Genomic DNA, 21421 nt, shown 5'->3' with positions numbered 1-21421 from the left:
AGAGCTTACGAAGAATGGCAAGAGGTTAGGAAATGAATGAAGTGATGAAGTACACAAAAGGTCTGTAACCCTGGAGGAACTCCGATGAATTCAGAAATCATGTATTTGTAATGCCACCTTTCTCCCCACTGGACAGGTTTTCTCCAGCAATGTGTGGCTGCCTAGCCATTGTATGCGGGGGGACTCATCCGGGACTGCAGGCAGGCCGGATGTGTATAGTGATGGAAGGGGGACTGAGCACTCATGAGTCCTGGGAAGGGTGTCCCTGAATTCATTACATCTGCCTAAGCCGGCAAAGAAGAAATGCTTTGTGGGATCCAGGAGTGGAGGAGAACAGCAAGGAGTCATGATTAAATAGACACCGGCGCGATCCATTAGGATGAAGGACAGGCTTAGTGCCAGGAAGGAGGAGCAGACATATTTGTCCTTGTTTTGTCTTCCATCATCACTGTTGAGCCAGCTTATTAAGGACACAGCCTATCTTGCCATCACCATATTTCCAGGGCCTTCCCCAAAAGGAGTACACGGTACATGCCTGTCTAATTAGAAGGGATCTGAGATCTGGCAAATTATAGCCTGTCAGCCATATATGGCCCACCACCTGTTTCTGAATAGCACATGATCTAAGAAGGTTTTTTTCATATTTTTAAATGATTAAAAAATAAACAATATTTGTGACATATAGTAACACAGCAAAGCTCCTTCATTTATGTATCGTTTATAGCTGGTTTTGCTCTGCAATGGCAGGAGTGAGCAGTCATGACAGTAATTATGTGGCCTGCAAAACCAAAAACAATTACTACCTGACCTTTCACCAAAAAACTGTGCTGACCTCAGAACTAAGGCATGGCGTTATGAGTGAGAACATAAGTGGATCCACACAGTGTGGTCAGAATGAACCGTGTGCAGGTGTGCATGGTGGTGGTGATATCTTTCTTACACATATAATTAGCTTCAAACATAAAGAATAAAGTTATTTTCCCTATGCTTTCATCAGTGCACAAGGACCCCAACTTCTTACCAGCCAGATCCTTGGAATCTGACCATGAGTACATTTTGACTGCACACCGCACTTTAGAGACATGACAGCCTGATCCTAAGTGCTCTCACCTCCCAGCTCTTGGTCGTCGGCTCACTGAAGAAGTTGTCAATCATATTCAGTTCTTCCTTTTCCACCACCACAAAGCCTTGCTCTTTGGCATCTTTCCCATAGACATCAGGAGACCACTGAACAAAGAACGTGTACAAATGATCCACCCTGAAAAACATGTTTGTGATAGGTGTTAACACCTAGTCTGCTTTCTTGACAGACACTAGTAGGGGCATAGGGACATAAACCATCTTTCTCCTACTAGGCAAATATATTTTGCTAATTGGAAAATTTCACGCTGCCAAAATTATCTCTGAGTGACCTTCCAAACTCAGACAAATTAAGAGCCAACAAAATAAAAGCCAAGTCCACAGTCACTGAGGAACTGTTCAAACTGTCTTCCAATCTGAGGGATGGACCAAGAGTTGGGACATAAAACTAGAAAACACAATGAAATATTTACATCAAATGGTTTTTTTCCTTTATTAAGTCTTCATTTATTGAATAATGGTAACCACTGAGGAAAAAAAATGTAGATCTAAGGCTTTAGCTGAGTACAAAGATAAATAATACTCCAGCGGGCCTTTATGTAGCTCAAAGTATTCTTTAGATTGTAATTTTAATAAAATGTTTGATAACTCACAAGTGTCAGAAATAATACCAACTATTATTATTTTTTTATTATTTTTTTTTGAGACAGAGTCTGACCATATCACCCTGGGTAGAATGTTGTGGTGTCACAGCTCACAGCAACCTCCAACTCCTGGGCTTAGGCGACTCTCTTGCCTCAGCCTCCCAAGTTGCTGGGACTATAGGTGCCTGCCACAATGCCCGGCTATTGTTTGTTGCAGTTGTCATTGTTGTTTAGCTGGCCTGGACCAGGTTCGAACCCGCCAGTCTTGGTGTGTGCTGCTGGCGCCATAACCACTGTACTATGGGTGCTGAGCCCCAACTATTATTTTAATAGTAGAAAGAAGTCCTTGTTTTATTGACATAGCCATATACTTTGCTTCCAATTTCTCTGTTCTTTTCATACATATTTATCATATGAAGGTTTTGAAACATCTCTCCATGCTCCATCAATAGAAATATGCATAGTTCCTGAGCAGAGAATGGGAGCTCTTAGTTCTGGCACTTGCAGTATCTCTCAAGGTATGACAGTTACAGCCATTCTGACCTTAGATTCCACAGTTTATTACGATCACAAAACGGGAAAGAACAGTGAGTAGAATAAAATCATTCTTAAAGTCTCTTCTTATTGCAAAACAATAATTCCAATTTGAGGCTACTGTATGTCAACTGATCATCAACTTCAAAATTTATAAATACATAAAAATATAACAGGAAGACTCAAACAGAAACAGAAATGTTATTCTGATGTTCCAATAAATCAAACTGTTTTTAGGTTTCCACATTCCTATCTGCTCTTATCCACGTGTATGCATGGTTTATACACAGCTTTCTTTTCATTGCAGTTAGAGCCAAGACATGATTGTTTGTTGTACAGTATGTAATACACATTTATCACGTTGCTAGTCTTCATACTCATTTTTAACAGCTACAGTTCAGGAAATTAATAAGCCACAATTAGCCTGTGTTCCGACAATTGCCAGGATACTTAGGTTTTAGTTTCTATTTCTTTGACTTTATAAACGATGTTCCTGTGAATATAGACAGCCTTTTACCATCATTTGAATTATTTCCTCACAATTAGTTCCCAAAAAATGGATTACTGGGCCAAAGGGCATGATTTTGCAGTTTTTTGTTTTTTTTTTTTTTGTAGTTTTGGGCCAGGGCTGGATTTGAACCTACCACCTCCAGCATATGGGGCTGGCGCCTTACTCCGTTGAGCCACAGGTGCCGCCCCGATTTTGCAGTTCTTGATTTATTTTGTCAAACGGCTTTTGAAAGCTTTGCTAGTTTACTCTGACATCAGCATCGTAGTTTGTGTATAAATTACATTAACAACCTTTATCCTTAAAAAAAAAGAATTTAATATATGTACGTTTTGCCCAACTCATTCTGCCATTCTTTGAGTGCTAAGGCATTGAACATTTTTGGTGTTTTCTTCCTGGTTGCAGCTTTTCTTTTGTGAACTGGCTCTTTGTGACTTGTGGCATCAATGTTTTTTTCAATTTCTGGGAGCCTTTATGTAACATGAACATTAATCATTATCAAATGGGTTACCAAGCTGTTGTTTCCCTTTTTATATGAATCGTGTCTTTTCCCCACTATTCATATACCTTAAAGGCATATTTCATTTTAGATTTGTCCTTCAAAACATGAAAAGCTGTTATCCAAGACAAGGTATATGTCAATGTATGATCCATTAACATTCTATTAAAAAATACCTTACAGATAGTGATAGATGCTATAATTACCTATGTACATAATGGTTATGTTTCAACTTGGTGAGGCCAAGGTACCTAGTTTTTGGTCAAATGCCAGCCTACATGTTGCTGTGAAAGTATTTTAAAGATATGATTAACATTTAAATCAGTAGACTTGATCACCCTCCATCAGGTCAGTGGGCTTCATCCAATTAGCTGAAGGCCTTATGAGAAAAGACTGAGGTTCTTTAAGAAGGAATTCTGCCTTCAGACTTTCTTCAAACTTGATACTGCAACATCAACTTTCCCCAGGCTCTAGCCTGATAGCTTGCCCTGAAAATTTCAGACTTGCTAGCCCTCACAACTACATGAGCCAATACCTTCAAATAAATCTCTCTTTCTCTCCATATATATGAAATATATATATATGTAATACATGTCCTATTGGTTTTTTTCCTCTGGAGAACCTTGACTAACACAATAGACTATTCTGAAAGGCTACAAAAGAAATTGATCAAAACGGTTACCCCTGGAGAATAAAATTCTCCTGGGGTGGGAGAATGATATTTTAAATCATATATATAGATACTTCTTTAAATTATTTTAGTATTTGGAATAGGCAGTACATTTATATCATCCAAACATCAACATTCTTTTTTAAAAGTCATATAATGAGAGGTTTCCTTCTTACATCCTTGTTCACCCCAAGTCCCATAGATGATCGTTCATTTTTGTACTTGTAGTACTATTTATGTAGATAAATCAATACATATGTTTGTTGTCTTCCCTTTTTATTATTCTTTACCTTGTCTTTTTTTTTTTTGCAGTTTTTGGCCGGGGCTGGGTTTGAACCTGCCACCTCCAGCATATGAGGCCGATGGCCCTACTCCTTTGAGCCACAGGTGCCGCCCTCTCTACCTTGCTTTTCACTTACCAATATACCCTACACATCTTCCCGTGCCAACATATAGACAGCTTCCTCATTCTTTCTCTTGTAACTACACAGAACTTTAGTAAACGAATTTACCTTAATCTGCGTAAGCATTCTCTGTTCCAAGATTGTGTCATGAGGAATTAACCTTGTACGTGAGTCATTTCACATGAGTACAGGTAGATATTCCCCGAAGTAGAACTGCGTTGTTAAAGGAATGCAATCTTTTTGATGTGCGGCAGCACATTGTTCTGTAAGGGGATTATATTATTTTTGCCCTCCCACCAGCAATACGTATCTTTTTTGAACCTCGGAATTATTTTTACCATGTGGTATGAACATCCCTATTAAAAATTAACTTTGAAAATATGAAATAAACCACTAGTCCAGAGAGGTCTCTTAAGTATATAATTTTAACTCTCTTAGTATTTTTTAATATTTAAAAATTTAGTCCATCTTGAATGTCTTTTGGAGTAGAGAACCAAATATGCTTCACTCTGAAGTTTGGAAAAGGAAACTCTACGTGCATATCCATACTGGACAAAATGCCTGGGTACAGATGGCTTCCTGATACTTGTTGGCTAGCTTCCGTGTAAGAGAAGAAAATTTGGGAGCTAGCTGGTATGATCGGTTAGGTGTTGCTAGGGGCTGGTCTAGAGTTCACAGCCATGCCAGGCTTCTCCTATTGAACATAATTTTATAGAACATGAACATCAAACAAGGTTACTACTCTACCACCATGATGAATCATGACAAAAAAAAACAAGACCACTCTGTAATCCTATCTGAAAATAAGCAAAACATGAATGTTGTTTTGCTACAAAAATGACTAAACAGCCCCCTTATCTAGTATAATATGAATGACTGTGCTTCTTTGCCAATTTTAGTATTAGTTTCCCTAGTCTTCCTTCCTAGATAAGATTTAATAAAACAATAATCATAAAATGACCTCCACTTCCTGACAGCATCTCATTCAGAATACAGTCCTGCTTCCCAGAGTCCTCCTGCAAATAACCTAATACAAATCTAAATCCTCTAACTCCTTTCTAACACCCTCTCACCAGGATGGCCCATGGGTCCCTATTGTGTGTTCTCCCTTGTTGCAACACATCAACACAACTTGTTCAATGGCAGGTGTGTTCCTGGTAGCCTCTGTCTACAGGGCCCTGCTTCCTTTGAAAACACTTTCTGTACACCCGCTATGTGCTAACGACCCTGCCTTCTGGAGCTTACCCTCTGGAATATTAGAATGGAACACTGGCTATTATGTAATTCAGTGAATTCTTCTGGGATATAAGGGAATGAGGGCTCTGCAGTCAACCATGAGGATCATACCCAGGACTCATTTCCTGAGGTGGCAATCAGGGTTCTTTCTTCCATACCGCAAGACTCTCCCCTTATTCCATATGGGTTTCTGAACCATTTACCATTTAATTTCCTAGTTTTGACACAATACACATTTTTGTCACTTTTTGGACTCACTTTCCAAGAGGCACTGCTCATTTGTCCCTAACATTTTACCCTCATAGGGGAGGTCGACATATAAGCCTACAACTGAAGGACGACATGTTCTGAGCTCATGCTGTTGTGCGTCCTTGTGCAAGACTGCAAGGGAATGAGGAACAAGTGGCAGATTTGAAGTTAAGCTTTCATTTCTTCTTAGACATTTTAAGAAAATGTAAAATGTGAAAAATAAGATTTTAGGGAGAGAACCTAACTGAGCAAATGCCAGTTACTTCCCTTTCTGGTGGCAGACACTGAGTTGCTCAGGGAACCCACTTGGACTGTCCTGCTTAATTACGTGGATATGAGGGAAGCAGAATTATGAGAGGGGAGGGTGATGGAGAGGATAAAATTGGGCATTCACTGCTTTACGAGGACAACTAAGGCCAGGCATGGTGGCTCACGCCTATAATCCCAGCTGAGTGAAGCTGAGGGGGGTGGATCACTTAAACTCAGGAGTTCGAGACCAGCCTGAGCAAGAGGGAGACCCCACATAGCCAGGTGTTGTAGGGGGCGCCTGTCATCCCACATATCAGGAAGTTGAGGCAAGAGAATCACTTGAGCCCAAGAGTTTGAGGTTACTGTGAGCTATGACGTGACAGCACTCTACTGGGAGAGACAAAGTGAGACTCTGTCTCAAAACAAACAAACAAATAAACAAACACAAACCACCCAACTAGTTCCTACAACCAGTTGGGAAGGTGAAAGGGGTGGAAGATTGGAGAGGGAAAATGTGTGTAAAGCTCAAAGGATTTCCTGAGGAGGAATTAAATACCCAGTATCCTCTCTTTTGAAGTTCAGAACTGAGATAAGGCCAAGGAAAGGACAACACCTTTTCCTTCATCTCACTGTTCCTGAAGGGAACACTCTGCAAGGGGCTCGGGGACTTGGTCAGATCTTGCCATAGTCATTTTAGAAGCAGCCACCTTTGGGCATGGTGTGTTGCTGATTCTGCAACTTAGGCCAAGCCCCTTGCCACTGCTGGCCCGCTACGGAAGGAAATGCTGCCATCTGTATACACGTGGGGTTCTTAGGAGCTGTAATAAGGGCAGTGCTACGAGTCCAGCAGTGGAAGGAACAGGGACTGGGCTGCTTGTGTCCTACAGGCCACACAGGATGCCTCACTAATACTACTCCAGCTTCATCAATAAAACCCAAAGCTGAGGAAGTAATTTATCTTCAGCTGGGGAGGGCTGCTTATCAGCGTGAAGCATTCTTTTTTTTTTTTTTTTTTGTAGAGACAGAGTCTCACTTTATGGCCCTCGGTAGAGTGCCGTGGCCTCACACAGCTCACAGCAACCTCCAACTCCTGGGCTTAAGCTATTCACTTGCCTGAGCCTCCCGAGCAGCTGGGACTACAGGCGCCCGCCACAATGCCCGGCTATTTTTTTTGGTTGCAGTTTGGCCGGGGCCGGGTTCGAACCCGCCACCCTCGGTATATGGGGCCGGCGCCCTACCGACTGAGCCACAGGTGCCGCCCAGCATTCTTTTTTTTTCTTTTGAGACAGAGCCTCAAGCTGTCACCCTGGGTAGAGTGCCGTGGCATCACAGCAACCTCCAACTCCTGGGCTCAAGAGATTCTCCTGCCTCAGCCTCCCAAGTAGCTGGGACTACAGGCACCTGCCACAATGCCCAGCTATTTTTTGGTTGCAGCCGCTATTGTTGTTTGGCAGGCCCGGGTTGGATCTGAACCCACCAGCTCAGGTGTATGTGGCTGGCGCCTTAGCCACTTGAGCCATAGGTGCCCAGCCAGCATGGAGCATTCTTGCCTGCCTGACAGGTGATGAGCAGCCAGGGCTGGCCCTGTAAGCTGAGGAAGGCCCTACGACTTACCACACTTTCTCTGTTACCCTCTGGAGAACAGGCAAAGGCATTTGCAAACTATCACACAGGCTTAAAGTCAGACATTTAAAGATCAAACAGAGAAGCAACCTTATGCTTTAAGCAATGCTGGTGTCATGTAACACAGAAGCTCCTTAAAAAGAAATGCTGTGATGCCTGCTTCAAGGACCCTACTCTGCACAATAACTAGGAGTCACATATTACTGTGCCCAGTTTAAAGACAGGGAAACTGGAGCTCAGCAAGATTGAGTGGTGTGTCCAATACTCCATCCCTGGAAATGTTCTCGCCATCCCAAGCTGGCCACCTATTTTTTTTTTTTTTTTAATAAATGCTAAACTCCAAGGGGACAGGTACATTTTCGTATCTGTCCATAGTCAGAGGTCTCCTATCATATCGTGGTACAGATTGATTACTTCCTCAGCTTTAGGTTTTATTGATGAAGCTGGAGTAGTATCAGTGAGGCATCCTGCATGGCCTTTAGGGCACGTGCAGCCCAGTCCTTGTTCCTTCCACAGCTGGACTCCTGGCACTGCCCTTCAGGCCTGAAGCAGCCGGTCAGCTCTGTGCTCTGCGCTTAGGGAACAGTGAGGGAGCTCTGAGGGGCAGAAGAACTGAATTCGTGCGCCCCTCAGGTGGTGGGCTCTGTCTCGGCAGCCAGCAGTCACTCCCACCTTGGGAAGCCTCAGCAGAGGCCCTGCCATGGGACAGACATGTTCGTGACTTTACTCCAGAGGTTCAGGGCACCAGGACACCCCAACTCCCATCAACGGCAGGCTTCCATGTAGTATTCCCTCATTCTCTCATGCAGAGGACCCTTATACCATGCCTCTGAGGGAGAAGCAGGAGAAATGAAGAAAAAAAATGGCTTGTTCCCTGACAGAATATTGACCCTTTCTGATCTGACATAACGACTTTTTTTGTTTATAAAATGAAACACTTTAATAATTTTATGTAACCTAAAATAGGTAAAAAATTATCAGGTGAGTTCATATTTGTGTTTTTCTCTTTTAAAACTGTAGAATAATTACAAGTAATCCACCAACATCTTTCCCACCCAAAATAAATAAGGGCTAGGAGTATGCGGGTGGTAGAAACACCGGAATGGAAAGGGTTAAGGTTGGTGTCCATCGATCTGCGTACTAAGTTGTAATGTGCCCAGATCACAGGGAAGGAATTAATGTCCCTCTTCCCAGTTGTACTTACGTCCCATTCTCTATCTTTTGTTTATGTTATTTTTATTACTTAAGAGGGGGATTTAAAGGATGTGACTTCATCTTTCTTTCCTTCTAAATTAGAACTGCCTTAAGTTTATTTCACGTAATTCTCAGAAGAGTTCTTTTCAGCTAACTGGGTTTTTCAAGTGGTTTGTTCCTAGAACTCAGCCCGGCCTTCTGGAAACAGATCTCAAGTCCTGAAATTCCCCGTCTTGTCCCCCTGCCTTCCATCTCACCCACTCCTTCCTCCTGGGTCTACCAATTCTCACCCACCTTGACCTCTGCTCCTCTGCTCTCCCCCAGCTTAGGCCCCTCCTGGATTCACATACTTCTGGGCCAACCTTTCTGATGCACCAACACTCCCCGGTGAGCCTTCTGCACCTGCCTATCCAAACACCCGTCCACACAAACAGAAACACAAACAGGATCATCTTTCTCACCTGTCTTGGGATGACAATATTGCTGGGTTTGCTTATTCATGCTTAATGTGTCCACAACCAATCAAAAGTACCTCAGCTTGGGAAAAATCCCCTCCCAGTGCAGCTCCACAACTCACCTGTAGCTCCTCTCCTACTGTTACAGACCTTCTGTTCCTCAAGTTCCAACCCCACTCTCTGTTCTGCCCCTCTGTGAAGATTCTGTGGTATCATTCTTAGAAGGTGCCTCCTCCACCAGTTCTCTCTGCAACCTTTTCTTCAGAAGTAATTCCTTTCTCGCCTGTCGACCCTCCTCTCTGAACCTCTGAAAGCCCCACTCCTTGGTGAACCTCCTCCCTGATTTCCTCTCACCACGCTCATCCTTTCCATCCTGATCTCGTCCTTGATCCATAAATCTAATTACATCTCCTCATCCTTACAATATACGTTTCTGAATTTTGTTTCCTCTTAAAGTTCCTTTCCATGGCTCATTTTCCCTTCAGGGTGTATTGTGAACGTTTGAGTTAAGATACTTCCCAGCTCCTTTTCATTCCTCACCTCTTCTACTCTGATTTTATTCATCCTTTTGTATATGCCCCTCGTTAAATCAATCCTGGCGCAGATGCTTTCTGGAGGAGGGCAGAATTTTAAAATCTTGTTCCTTCCCTTATCCCTTCAAGTGAAGCTGGTTTTCTCAAAAGTCACCAACTATGAAAATTAGCAGTATCACTGTAATCATTGATCTTGACCTCTGACAGCCTGTTGATAGCTTTTTTGAAATTTCCTCAGTGACTCACCCTGTGGTCTGGATGAGTCACTGAGCATCTCTGGGCCTCATCTGCCTCAGGACACTATCCAGGGCCTCCTGCAAACCGACACAATCACCAGTAATCACAGCCACCCTGGCTGCTCACGGTTCTTGAAGCAGTGGGTATGGTAACACCCATGAGCAGAAAACTAGGTCAGGAAATGGGTCTTGGGAAACTAATATTTGAAAGATGAGACAGAAGTGATCCTGGAAGGAGGCCAAGAAGAAACAGCAGAGCGTTAGAGGCCATCTTATAAAATGCAAACCCTATTGCTTCACCAAGCTGCGTGAAATCCTTCCAGTACCTCCCCACAGGTTTTGGGATAAATTCAAACTCCTGCAGCTACCTAGGAGCCATGTTTTGTGCCCCTCTCCAAAACGCACTCTCTGTCTAGCCATTGCTCAGCATCTGAGCCAGGATCCATTCTGGCTCTGCACTCACACTGCTGCTTTCTTTTTGAAATAAGAGTAATGAAAAAAGTGAGTCCAGTGGAGACATGTGTAAGGCTGCAGTTGGGGAAGGCTTCCCAGGGGCCATGGTTAAACTGTGCACTGAGGGAGGCAGAAGGGTCCGTCATAGGAAGAAGGGGAAATGTTACTCTACCAGAGGCAGTGTGCATTAACCTTAAGATCAGGGGGATCCTGTGATCAGATCAAAGCAGACATAGCAGAGAGAAAGAGGGACAGCGTGGTCAAGTCACTGGCCATCTCTGACAGAGGAGTCCGTGATGTGGATGAGGCTGTGGGATGCAGGAGATCCAAGTTCTGCCTCTGAGTACTCAGGTTGTGGGGCATAAACAAAAAATCCTAACACAGGACCAGCAAGACAGCCGGTGGGCATCTGAGCTGGGATGTCTACGTTCAACAGGAACTCAATAGGCACGGGGAATTCCTGATGTGAGGGATGACTAAACGAGACTTATCCTTTGCTTCAGGGAAAGGCAGGAGCTGAGGAAAGAAGCTGGAGGGGTTGGGTCACTGGGTCACAGAAAGTCCTGGGCAGAAGATGAAATGCTTGGACTTCATCCTGAGGCCACACAGGGGCAGCCCCAGTGACTTCAGAGGACATATCTGAATAGTTATGTATGTACTTAAAGGGTATAATATGTATAACATATTTTAATAGTTATATATGTCCTTAAAGGGCATAGTAATAAATACAACCAACATATTATATTCTGATTTAACGGATATTACTGCTTAGAAAAAGGCAGTAAAAAAGTTTTTAAAAAATGATAATTTAAATCCTTTCAAGACAACTATTAAGTTCACAGTAACACAGACAGTGTACAGATCTAGGGATATTTGTGAAGGAAAGCAGGTGTGTGAACAGTCTTGAGAAGTGGGAAGGAATGCCTACAGCTCAAGCAGGGAAGTGGCATGGCCAGGTCTGTGAGTGAGAAAGACAGCTGTGGAGCCATCAGGGAAGGACAGGAAGGGACAGGAGCAGCTGGTATCGACAGCCACGAAAGTGATCTAGGCAGGAGATGATCAAGGCCAGACCCCAGGTGTGGCAGGAGGCATGGGGAGAAACCTGTTATACACACTTTACTAAAATTAATGTATTTAGTAACCAAAACCTGGCACTTGGGCTTTGCTTAGGTTTTCTGTTTCATTACAAATTTGGACTTAATCAGATTTCTTCACATACCTCAAAGGTCTTTATCTTCAACATAAGGACAGATAAAGTTATCTCTAAAGAAGAAATTCAAAGAAGGTACATGACACAGGTTCTTGGAAGGCAGGGCTTTACTCAGAAGCAACAAAGCACTGTAGATGCGTGAAGTAACAGCAGTGGCAGCATCAACGAACTTTCATTCCATGTATGAACAAGCTCATTTATTGTCATCATAACCCCACAAGGTAGGCACTATGAGGAGCATTGGTATTTAACAGAGGAAGAAACAGATGCTTGCACAGACTAAGTCACCAAGATGACAGAACAGTAGGGGAGCCCCTAGGTCATATGTGGTCTTTAGCAACATGCTTTGCCATTGCCTTTAGGGTTAGTCCCACTGATCTGGTATTACTGGTTCATAAATGCCTGACACTGACAAAGCTACAGGGCTTTAGGGATAAAAAATCTAATGAAAAATCAAAGAGTTGATGCTTGGAACAACATATATTCTATTATTCATGCTTTAGGTGTAAGGACTTTAGCTACTTTAGGTATAATTACAATCTATTTTATTGAACAAGAGTCACTACCAGTTATTGTGGGATTTAATTTACTGTTGCTTCTCCCACAACACACTTAAAAAAAAAAAATAACTGTGCGATAAAGTTTAAAAAGTACACATTTTTAAGTCAAAGGCCTGAGTTCCCAAGCTGGAGGGAATTAGCTGGAGGCTTTGGGAAAGTTCCTGAATCTCTCTGAGCTTCTGAAGTGAAGATAAGAAGACCTAGCTCCTCTCAGAATTATTAAATGTGCAAGGAAGTCCACTCTACTTTTGGGCAGACCTTACAGAAAGTCCCTCATATGTGATGATCTAAAATCTTGTTACCACATAAACCAACTTGACCAATACTACCCAGAAGCAGTTAAGGCATTATTATTTTATGAAAGGCCACTTGACAGTTAGGAAAGGAAATCAGGGGTACCCACAGTGGAATATAACCTCTGAACTACTCACTTGACTTAAAAATACATAAGCAGGGGCCATCAAACAATTTAATATTGATCATACCAAAAACATACTGCAGAGTATATTATGGCACAGAGATTGGGAAATATGAAAGGGGACAAAAGAAAAGAAAGAAGAAAGGATGTGGTATAGAAAGTACTGAAATACAAGCGCATGTAGTCACGTTGGTCACTTGCACTGTCCCTTATAAATGGAAGTAATAAAATGCATTTCCATCCATGACCTCCGGAGGCTCCCTTCTGAATACAGCTGCAGAGACTAAGATGGCGGGCAGACTAGAGCAGCTGGCCAGGAGTGTAAATCGCAGGCAGATGCCTACCTCCAGAGAGCCCTTCTCTGAAGGGGCACTGTGAAATCACGGAGAAGCGAGGGGGGGCCACTCAGAGTAAAGGAGAAGGTGATAGGGATCTGTGGGGAGGCACCTACAGGTGGAGGAAACTAAGAGGATAGAGCACTGGGGTGCCACGTTCATCACACAGATACCATGGTGGAGTTGTGGGAGGGCTCCTTCTGCCAACACAGACCTTTGTGTGGACACAGCGAGGAGCTGCCTGAGTCTGTGCTGGGTCACTGCACGGCAGAACAGGTGTAGTAAGGGTCTGGTGGCAGCCAATCCTGGGTTTCTGCAGATGACATCATCCTGTGTTCTCATATACAGGGCACCAGGTTAGCAATGGACTCAGCTTTGCAACAGTAACCTTCACAGCATCCTCAGCAGGCAGGGAAGACAACAGAGGCTCCTCTGAGCCACACCCTATGACTGAGCCATTCCCTCCAACAGGGAGGAATATGAGCAGAGGAGTTGCCACGGCACTACGGGACCCAATTTGTGAAACTTTGGGCAACTGCTTCAGGGGGAACTGGGGTTGGGGGGAGAACTTTACAATCTGTTGGAACCAATCTCCACTCATGACTTGGCCGCTGTAGTCCTTGAGCTTACAGAACAGCCGGCCACCTGTGCACAGCATCTTCATCTATCCCCCAGGTCAGAAAACTGTCACCTTTGGGCCCCGTCTCTATGTCCCAGGTGGAAACAGCCAGCTCCCTGTGCAGCCTTGCCCACATGGCTCTGCTTCTGGCTTTGAGGTCCTGCTTCCAGCTTTTTCCAAGTCCTGACTCTGAAGCACTCAAGACAGAGCCCAAAGCTCCACCCAAGGCCTCAGAGCTCTTGCCAGGCATGGGCTGCCACTCCCATGATTTCAGTGCTGCACTTGGACTCTGAAACCCCACCCCTAAGTCTGCACCACTGCCACAGGGCTGGCAGAACTGTCCCAAGGTCCCAGTGCCCTCCCAGGGTCCCCCCAGCCTTGAGCTGCCATTACATCTGGACTGGTTTGAACAACTGCCCGCAGCCAAGGAACCCAGGACCACTGTCTAGATAGCGTCACCCAGTTACCACAGACTCCTTTGTGAGCAGAGCCTGGGCACAGCAATCCCCACAATGCTGCCTCCATGGAGAGGGTCTCACCCAGTGCCCAACGTGAACTTCCTACAATGACCTGGGGAACAATCCAATACTCAGCACAGAGATGATCCAGTACAGGCCTGAACTGTGGCAAACACAGGGGAACAGGACAAATCAGAAGAGCTGCACTACAGCTGTTTAGTGCACACACTACTTGCTCCCTGCCAGCATTTCAGAGTGAATAAAAGCAGCATCCAGGGATCTCCTATTCTTCTACTGCAGCAGGAGGGTTCCCAGCCAAGAACAGGTGCCTTCCAAATCTATTAGTCCTGAGACAAGAAAAGAAGTTTCAGATGAAAAGAAACCAGCAAAAGAGCCCTGGCAACACAAAAACACAAAACACCTCCAAGGGATCATAATGGAGCTATAGTACTGGACTCCAACCACAAGGAAACTGCTGAAACGGAGTTGAGGATATGGATGTAAAATAAGATGAATGGGACCAAAGAGAATTGAAAACCAACAAAAAGAAGCCAAACCGATTTTCCATAAATTAATGTAACACTAAAGAGCTAGACAACATATGAAATCATATCATAGAACTTAAAGCAACAAAAGAATCCTTTACAGAATTTCAAAACACAGCAGAAAGCCTCAGCAACAGACTAAACCAAAGAGAAGAAAGCATGTCAGAGCTTGCAGACAAGGCTCTTGAGCTAAGCTAGTCATTCAAAGAGGCGGAGAAGAGAATAAAAAAGACATTAAAAAAGCTGAGCAATCCTTTAGAGAGAGAGGGACTATGTAAAGTGAACTAATATGCCAATTATAGGAATCCCTGAAGCAGAAGTAAGTGTTGAAAGCCTAGAAAATCCTTTAGAGGGAATTACTGACGAAAACTTCCCTGGCATCCCCAGAGATCTAGACATCAAGATACAAGATAGTCACTGAATACCAAGAAGATTTATAGCAAGTAGGACATCTCTTGAGACACATGAATACAGCTACAGAAGGCAAGTAGGACAAATTGTTCTTCCTTTACCACAGAGGTTGCAAATAGAAAACTATCATCTTTTAAAATCTAGTCTCAGTGATCTGGATAGAAGCCCTTATGTGAAATAGGTAATTCTCCTTGCCCTGTACGGTAACCTTCCAGTTTCAATATTTTACAAGTCCAAAGGAAGCCAATCGCTGGAAATGCCCTGCCTTGTACGCTGGCCATTTTCAAGGGTTTAATTGTGCCTGTGAAAATAAAACTATTTGTAATATATCAAACCAACTAACTACTTTTCTTTGGTCCTACAATACAATAAAATGACTACATTTTAACAGTATTATATTGTATACATGTCCTTGAAATTTTCTAAAAAGTATTCTTACCACACACACACCAAAAAAGAAGAAAACAGTAACTGGTGATATGTTAACTAGCTTGTAGTTTACATCTCATAATGTATACACACATGTGATCACCTGGTTGTATACCTTAAATATCAAAATTTTTAATTATCTATCCTACTTCAATAAAGCTAGGAAAACAATACAGTTCCGTTGTGGTGTAAACTAAAAATTACACAAAAGCTCTTTTGAGAATCACTGATCAAAACACCAGTTGTAGGTATAAAAAGAATAACACAAAAATAAGTAAAAATGTAAAGTTTATATTAGTATCAATGCTAGAGGTCTTAGGCTGGTAGCCCATATCCTGAATTGAGCAGTGGGATGTTCTCTTTGGTCTGTTCACTAGTTTTTAAAATTAAAAAATGGCCAATACTAAAATATTAGGGCAATTTAACATATATAATCTATATTTCAACTTCCCTTGAAAAAGATCAGAAGATCTAGCAACACCAGGCCACGTTAACCATTCCTACTCAGCTGCAGAGGTCCATAGCAGCTGTTGCATAACGCTCTGTAATTAACCCTGGCCCCAAGTCTTCTTTAGTCCCATTCCATAGCCTGACCCCGGCAGGCATTTAGGTTTGCAAAAATTAGTTTCCACATACTTACTCCCAAACACTATGTGCAGCACCCATTGACAGGAACTAATTAGCCTGCAGTAGAAATGGGGCCCAGCTATTCTCCAAAGCTACTGTCCTCAGAGCTCACTTCACCACCAAAAGCACAGCCACCACTGTCAAGAATTCACTTACAAAGGAGGTCATTTTTGTCAGGAGCTTAGTTCTGGCTGAAGTCAATGATTAACTTGAGGCATTTGCCAAAATTGGTTACTAAAGTTACTGAAGGGTGGCTGCTTAATAAGCTGTTTTTGGAAGGTGAAGAATTTCTAGAATTTAAAGTTGATCAAACAAAAGGTAAAATGACCAAGTTAGGAATTAAGAACAAACAAAATCACTTCAAAATAATTTCAGGTATTTTTAAAACATAGAAGTGAGAAAATATTTATATGACTAATAACTGTATAACATATTTGTTCAGTGGTTTTCCAAAATTCATGTTAAATAGGCAGAGAAAAAGACAATTTCTTTGGGGATTGTTTTGAAAAGTTGGGTTTTTTCTCTATCTGCTGGTGACATTCTCACTGTAAAATATCACTAGTAAATTACATATAATATCACACAATGATCCACGGTACTTAAAAACCGCAAGGTTTGTATTCTGAAATACACCTGTTTGGCTGAGTAGGATGTAAGCTGTTCCAGAAAGTAAAGTACTTAGAAAATGTTCAACACTATGGTCTTCTTGGCACTGACAGGCATTAAAGATTCCCATTCAGCACTGATCCCATTAAAAGCAAGGTGACTTTTGATCAGAAAATTTCACATTAACTATGCTTAAAGATTTTTTAGTCCATCCTTTCTTCTCTAAGAAAAGTGCTGTTAAGAACTTTTTTCCTGGGCGGCACCTATGGCTCAGTCAGTAGGGCGCCGGCCCCATATACCAAGGGTGGCGGGTTCAAACCCGGCCCCGGCCAAACTGCAACCAAAAAATAGCCAGGCATTGTGGTGGGCACCTGTAGTCCCAGCTACTCGGGAGGCTGAGGCAAGAGAATTGCTTGAGCCCAGGAGTTGGAGGTTGCTGTGAGCTGTGTGAGGCCACAGCACTCTACCGAGGGCCATAAAGTGAGACTCTGTCTCTACAAAAAAAAAAAAAAAAAAAAAAGAACTTTTTTCCTAAGTCTTCAAGATAGTTGTGAATTTCTTCTCGTAATATGAGCTTAACAGGAGAATCAATTTTATGATTTTGTCTCTCATTATAATTTAATGCAGGCTCATTAAACACATGTAGATAGAATATTTAATGGCAGACTCTTTTCAGTAAAAGTTATTTACATCTACTCTCTCTCTCTCTATATATGTGGTCTATGTAGTATTATCACATTAATCCATGCATAGAAACAAAAGGCCACACAAATAAAACCAATTGTTATCTCTGTGTAACAAAATCATGAAATATTTATTTTGTCATTTTTGCTTTTTTGTATTTTCTGCACATTACATAAAATCTATCTTATTTTCTGAATAGTTATAAGGAATAACTAGTAAGTTTTTCTCTGTTAGATTGTAGACTCACTTATTCAGGCATCCATCCAAAATCTAAGAATATTTCTTATGTACTGGACACTAAGATGTTTGTAGGATACAGTGGCATAACACTTGGTCCCTGCCCTTAGGAAAAAGCCACAGGTAGTCCATGGCTATAGAAGTATCTGTAGTGGAGGCGAGCATGATGGTGGGATGAACGAGTAGCCCACCTCTCCCAAGTCATCAGGTGAGAGAAAGGGTGGGGGTCTGAATCTTTTCCACGTGTGGACTATTGGTGTGGACAGACAGCTGGGAGACGCACAGCGAATCGGCGGACTGCCGTATATGAGGTGTAATTTAAAACCACCGGACTCTGCTGTAGAGATTTTCCCTGCTTGGCTGTGCTGGCTGGCAGTCCCCTCCCTCACGGAGGACAGCAGCTCGCAATTCCTGGCAAAACCCAACTGACGAAAATTTATTCCTGAGCAGAGTTTGGCACCCAAAAGGGGAGCCACTCAGAATTACAAGGAACTAAGCAACTAGATGGAAAACTGAAGGGAAGGAAACAGACATTTTGAATTGTCCGAAATGGAGGGCACCTTCCACCAGAACAACAGGAGTGATTAAATAGGAATAGACGGGACCATTCCTACTGGGGAATATTGGTGTGGGTTGGCAGTTCAGGCTGCGCTGTGAACTGGTGGGTGGCTGGACTCAAAAGTCCAGATTCAAAAGTGAGACTCTGAGCCACAAAAACTGAATATAAGGTTTCCTTGCACTGCAAGGTTCCGGCAGCAGCCAGCACCCTCCCCCATAGTCAATTGCAGTTGCAGGTTTGCAGGAGAACACGGGACCAGAGTAGAAAGATTTGTGAAGCGTGGACTCCTGCACTGAGTTGGAAGGTCGGATAGGAGTGCTGTCTGGAACATAGCAGCTAAGGTTGCACAACAATTAGGTAAAAAAACTTTAATAGAAACTCCAAAATGGAGATCAGCCAGGTAGGGTGGTTACCTGTGGTAACAGTATAAACTGTGAACCACTCACAGCGCCACCTGGTGTCCAGAAAGTATATTGCATTATAAATATATTCCTACAAAAGTTGATCCCCACGTCATATGTATAGATGTATATTTCTACATACATACAGGAATAATATTTTTGTGGTTGGTGCCTTTTTTTCTCATCATTTTCTTGGAGGAACTATTGTTAATTTTCATTTATATATATATATTTTATTTTTTTCTATTTTTAATTTTTCCTTTCTTTTTAAACTTTTTTATGAACATCACTTTTTTTTCCCTTCTCTCTTCCTCTTCTTTCCTTCTTATGGTTTCTGAGAGTGCTAACATCAGATTTCCAGAGGGTATTTTGTTTGTTCATTTTGTTTGTATACTTTTTACCTTTTTTTTCTCAATTATTTTCTTACTATCATTATTTTTATTGTAGTTGTTTTTTTTGTTGTAGTTGTTGCTGTTGTCTGTATGTCTATGTGTTTCTCATTATTTGTGCATCTATGGTCTTGTGTGTCTGGTAGCCTTTTTATCTGTTTATTTGCTCATTTGGTCTCAATGAGTTTGGTGTTTCAACCTGCAATTCGAGCACCCAGCACTCCCTTCCATTCTCACTCTGAGGTCTGGAGGCCTGTCCCCCAGGAGTCCAGATTCTTGGGTGATTTATCGAGGGGTGTGGACAGGCCTGGACTGCAGCTGGTCAGTGCTGATTCTGCAGCATGGGAGTGAGGAGACAACAATAGCCTGAGAAGGATCCACACCAGAGTGGGAGTACTCTAAGGCGCAGAGCAGCAGCCGTTTTTGGCAACAATAGGGCCCACCCCCGGATATTCCGAAGCCACAATACCTGTCCGCCTGGGCAACCAGAGGAGGCCGGGCATCTTCTCAGATGGGAACCACTGCGGAACGGATCTGGGACTGAAACACAGGCCCCGTGAGTAAAGGGTTTGCCTGTGGCGGTACCAGCCTGGTTGGAGCGTGGGGACTAGAAAACCCAAGCGCAGAGTTGGGAAATTTCCAGGGCGGGGCTGACCCAGAGGACCGCTTTACTGAGCCTAAGACGCACCCGGCCCTCAGGGGATCATCACCCTATAGACAAAGGAAGGCAGGAGGCTAGAGGTGACTGTGCTACGAATACAAACCTGCAAGAGTAAAGACAGGGCCTGAGGCACAGGTTCTGGGAACTCAAAACAGCTTCTCTTCTGCAGAGGAATTTAGCAGGGACAGAAACAAATTTCCACAAAGTTGTTCTGTTCTGTCAGTAACATCAATCAGGGGCAGGGCTGGAACTGACTGAACACCCTCCCAGCCTCCATCAAGCTCCTGAGTTTGTCAGGCCTCACCAACCCCTGCTAGATAGAGACAGAGAGCAGTGCCTGGCTGAGCAGTTACAGATTTCCTTGTGATTCAGGCAGGTGCAAACCCCTGTAGTATCTGCTCACTGGAGGCAACTGAGTCACAGCCCTGCGGGGCTATCAGTGACTGGGTGTGACAGAGGTGAAAGGTGGGGGAGGAGGCATCAACCTTCCCAGACTACTCTATTTGTTGGGTGGGTCCACCTGACTTCACGGAGCACCGGAACAACTCATATTTGAGTTGTCACCAGACCCCTGAAATCCAGTTCCCAGAGACCTTTGAAACTCTCACACCTGAGACAGGTGCTGACTGAGACAACTGATTTGGACCTTTTGAACTGAGCCAATTGCCTGAGGACTATTCAAGTGGTGACCTGGGTGTGTGGTTGTACGAAGGTTTGATTTTCCTTTTCCAATTGTTGCCTGTGGGGTCCGGGGTGACATAATTGCTGGTATTTCTCCACAGATGAGACTTCAACCCAGAGTAACTGTTTCACTAGGGTCGAACAGAAACCAGCTGAAAACAAGACAGAACCACTTAGCCCCACCACACCAAACAGGTCCCCAGTTTCTCAGGCTGTAGCATTCTAAGGGTCCTCAACAAAGCTCCAAGGGAAAAGTCAAATGGTGTAAAATAATCATGAGGCGGAATCAGCAGAAAAACTCTGGTAACATGAATAACCAGAATACATCAAACCAATCCCCTCTCCCCCCAAGGAAAAATATAGCAGATGTAACTGAAGATCCCATTCATAAATAGCTGGCCGAGATGTCAGAAATCAACTTCAGAATTTGGATTACGAACAAGATCAATAGAATGGAGGAAAATTTGGAAGTAGAAATGCAAAGAGCAATTCAAAAAAAAAATTAGAAATTAGAGGAGAAATTCAAAAGTTGTCTGAAGAACTTAATGAATTTAAAGACAAAACCACCAAAGATTTTGATGCACTGAAGCAAGAATTTGCAGCCCTCAAAGATCTGAAAAATACAGTAGAATCCCTAAGTAAGAGAGTGGAGCAAGCAGAAGAAAAGATTTCTGACACTGAAGACAAGGCTTTTGAATGCTCCCAAACTCTCAAAGAAGAAGAGAAATGGAGAGCAAAAACAGATCATTCTCTCAGAGACCTCTGGGATAATTTGAAGAAGGCTAATATCCGCCTCACTGGAATCCCTGAAAGTGATGAAGTGGCCTTGCAAGGCCACTTGAAATTATGAAAGAGAATTTTCCAGACATGCCAAGAGATTCTGAAATTCAGATAGCAGACAGTTTCAAAACACCAGCACGACTCAATCTGATTAAGACATCCCCCAGGCATATCATAATTAACTTCACTAAAGTTAATATGAAAGAGAAAATTCTGAAAGCAGCCAGATGTAAGAAATTCATTA

At 43.0% G+C, this 21421-nt stretch overlaps 1 protein-coding gene across 3 annotated transcripts in view; it reads right to left on the bottom strand.

Annotated features, from left to right (window-relative positions):
• NCOA7 (nuclear receptor coactivator 7) overlaps positions 1-21421 on the bottom strand; it is a 151746-nt gene that overhangs the window by 19304 nt on the left and 111021 nt on the right. For all 3 annotated transcript variants that reach the window (XM_053591526.1, XM_053591525.1, XM_053591527.1), the window contains exon 11: positions 1111-1258. In XM_053591526.1, coding sequence (XP_053447501.1) covers positions 1111-1258 — 148 coding nt within the window. The remainder of the gene's footprint in view (positions 1-1110; positions 1259-21421) is intronic.

Source organism: Nycticebus coucang, chromosome 5 (genome assembly GCF_027406575.1).
Source record: "Nycticebus coucang isolate mNycCou1 chromosome 5, mNycCou1.pri, whole genome shotgun sequence".
Classification (NCBI taxonomy): Eukaryota; Metazoa; Chordata; class Mammalia; order Primates; family Lorisidae; genus Nycticebus; species Nycticebus coucang.
This window is presented reverse-complemented; position numbering and strand designations above follow the sequence as displayed.